This window comes from Trichoderma ghanense (genome assembly GCF_004382785.1).
Source record: "Trichoderma ghanense strain CCMA-1212 chromosome Unknown scaffold_17, whole genome shotgun sequence".
In the NCBI taxonomy this organism is placed as follows: domain Eukaryota; kingdom Fungi; phylum Ascomycota; class Sordariomycetes; order Hypocreales; family Hypocreaceae; genus Trichoderma; species Trichoderma ghanense.
Window position 1 is genome coordinate 366,418 of NW_027395680.1, and position 2,370 is coordinate 368,787.

Consider the following 2,370-nt stretch of genomic DNA (forward strand, 5'->3'; position numbering starts at 1 on the left):
CTTCTTCTTCTTCTTCTTCCGCTTCCCGCGCGAAAAAAAGAACCCCTGCCTTACTCCATTTTAGCTTCTCCAGAAGCGATCTTCGCTGACGCCTCGCCTGCGCCATTGAAGCCAAAATCTACATCGAATTAGGAATGCTCAAGTGCCGGCACTTGATGGAGGTGTACGTGACGAATTCCAGTACTCGTAGTAGCTGACCACAACATCCAATGTCTTGCTGGGATACACGTAGATACCTCATGATAGAGAACCATTTCAACCAATGTAAATCAAGCCCAACACACACGCGTCATAGTCATACACCCTTCCGAAGCTCGTGAGGAGTCAATCTTGTCTCATTACATCAATTGGAAGCTAACAGTTCCGCATATTGTACAATTAAGCGCCGTTCTGGCCGTCGCTGTGCCATCCACAGACTGTCTATATCCTAGTCGATGAATCCTGCCCAATGGGGCTTCAACTTTTGTCCCTTATCGCAAGCCCTCAAAGAAAGAAGAACCACTCCCTCTATCGCACCATTTTTGCTTCTGCTCCACCCGTCCTCGACGTCACCCCTTACAGCTTCTTGACGAGCTCGGCCCACTTGTCGGTAGAGAAGGACTTGGGGCGCTCGATGGGGGCACCGACAGCGCGGTCGATGATCAGCTGGGGAAGGACACCAATGGCGCGGGAGACACCGAAGAGAACGGTGTAGTAGTTGGCCTCGGTCAGGCCGTAGTACTGGAGCAGCACACCGGAGTGGGCATCGACGTTGGGGTAAGGGTTCTTGGTCTTGCCGTGCTCAGTCAGGACACCGGGGGCGATCTTGTAGACCTGGCTGACCAGCTGGAACATGGGGTCGTTGGGCATCTTCTCTGTGGGGGGTATTAGCGAGAGTACAATCTTTAGCATCAGCCAGTTTCCAACATACCAAGGGCGAAGGTGCGCTGAGCAGTGTAGCGGGGGTCGGTCTTGCGGAGGACGGCGTGGCCGTAACCGGGGACGACACGGCCGGCGTTGAGGGTAGACCACAGGTAGTCGGTGATGGCCTTGTCGCTGAGGTCGTCACCAATGGACTTTTTCATCTCGGTCAACCAGTTGAGCACCTCCTGGTTGGCGAGGCCGTGCAGGGGACCGGCGAGACCGTTGAGACCGGCAGCCAGGGACAGGAAGGGAGAGCTGAGGGCGCTGCCGACCAGGTGGGTGGTGTGGGCGCTGACGTTGCCACCCTCGTGGTCGGTGTGGATGGTCAGGTACAGACGCAGCAGCTCAACAAAGTCGGCGTTGTCGCCGAAGCCGAGCTGGTTGGCAAAGTTGAAGGAGTAGTCCTTGTCCTTCTGGATGGGGGCGACCTTTCCGCCCTTGAAGACGTTCTGGTAGATGCGCGAGGCGATGTTGGGCAGCTTGGCAATGAGGTCCATGGAGTCCTCAAAGGTGTAGTGCCAGTACTCCTTCTTGTTGATGCCCTTGGCGTAGGCCTTGGCGAAGGACGAGGTGTGCTCGAGGGCAGTGACGGCCAGGGAGAACTGGGCCATGGGGTGCAGGTCGGTAGGGCAGTGGTCGATGAGCTCCTCGACGAACTTGGGGATGTCGGAGCGGGCGGCCCACTCGGCGGACAGATCGCGGACCTGCTGCTCGGTAGGGACCTCACCGGTCAGGAGGAGCCAGAAGAGACCTGCATGGCGCGAAGAGCTGGTGTTTAGTATGGCGAACAACAACAAAGTCAAGCTTTACAATCGAACTGGTCCGCGTAGCACTAACCTTCAGGGAGAGGCTCCTTGCCGCCGGGGGCCTTGGGGAGGATCTCCTGGCACTCGGGGATGGTCTTGCCACGGAATCGGATACCCTCCTCAGCATCGAGGACGGAACCCTCCCAGACGAGGCACTTGATGCCACGGGCGCCGCCATAGACCTGGTCAAGGGTGACCTTGTCGACGACCTTGGAACCGTGCTCCCTACGAAGAGAAGGAGGAACGTCAGTATCCGGAGCACAAACAAACACCAGGGACAGAGGCGCTGCTGAGGTAAAGGGGTGTCACCAACTTTCGGAGGGTCTTGATCTGGTCAATCTTCTCGGGCAGAAGCTCGGCGAAGCGCTCCTTCAGGGACTACACGACAAGACACGCGACAGTCAGCTTTGATCCCATCTTAAAACTCTTTTCCCATGCATCCATCCTCCAAGCTTTGGCCACTTGGGCCTGCAGCTTCGTTCAGGAGACACAAGCAACGACGGCGACGCTTCTCACCTGGGACTTGGCCGAGTAGCAGCGGGTGGCGTTGAAAGCCGTGGCCCGGCCGTTGAAGGCGGGGGCGCGCAATGAGGCCCTCAGGGCAGCGTTGCTGAGGCGGGTGACAGAGGCCATGGTGAAGATGCTGTTGGGTATAGGGAGG

The 2,370-nt window shown here is 57.7% G+C and overlaps 1 protein-coding gene across 1 annotated transcript; it reads right to left on the reverse strand.

Moving 5' to 3' along the window:
* Positions 1-555: 555 nt before the first annotated feature.
* Positions 556-2,370, reverse strand: CCMA1212_009577 (uncharacterized protein; the record flags this gene model as incomplete). The annotated part of the gene is made up of 5 exons (XM_073706653.1): positions 2,226-2,370; positions 2,023-2,087; positions 1,741-1,934; positions 911-1,654; positions 556-854 (listed from the first exon to the last, which is right to left on the reverse strand). The coding sequence occupies exons 1-5, from the start codon at positions 2,340-2,342 to the stop codon at positions 556-558; spliced, it is 1,419 nt and encodes a 472-aa protein (XP_073554951.1). The 5' UTR covers positions 2,343-2,370.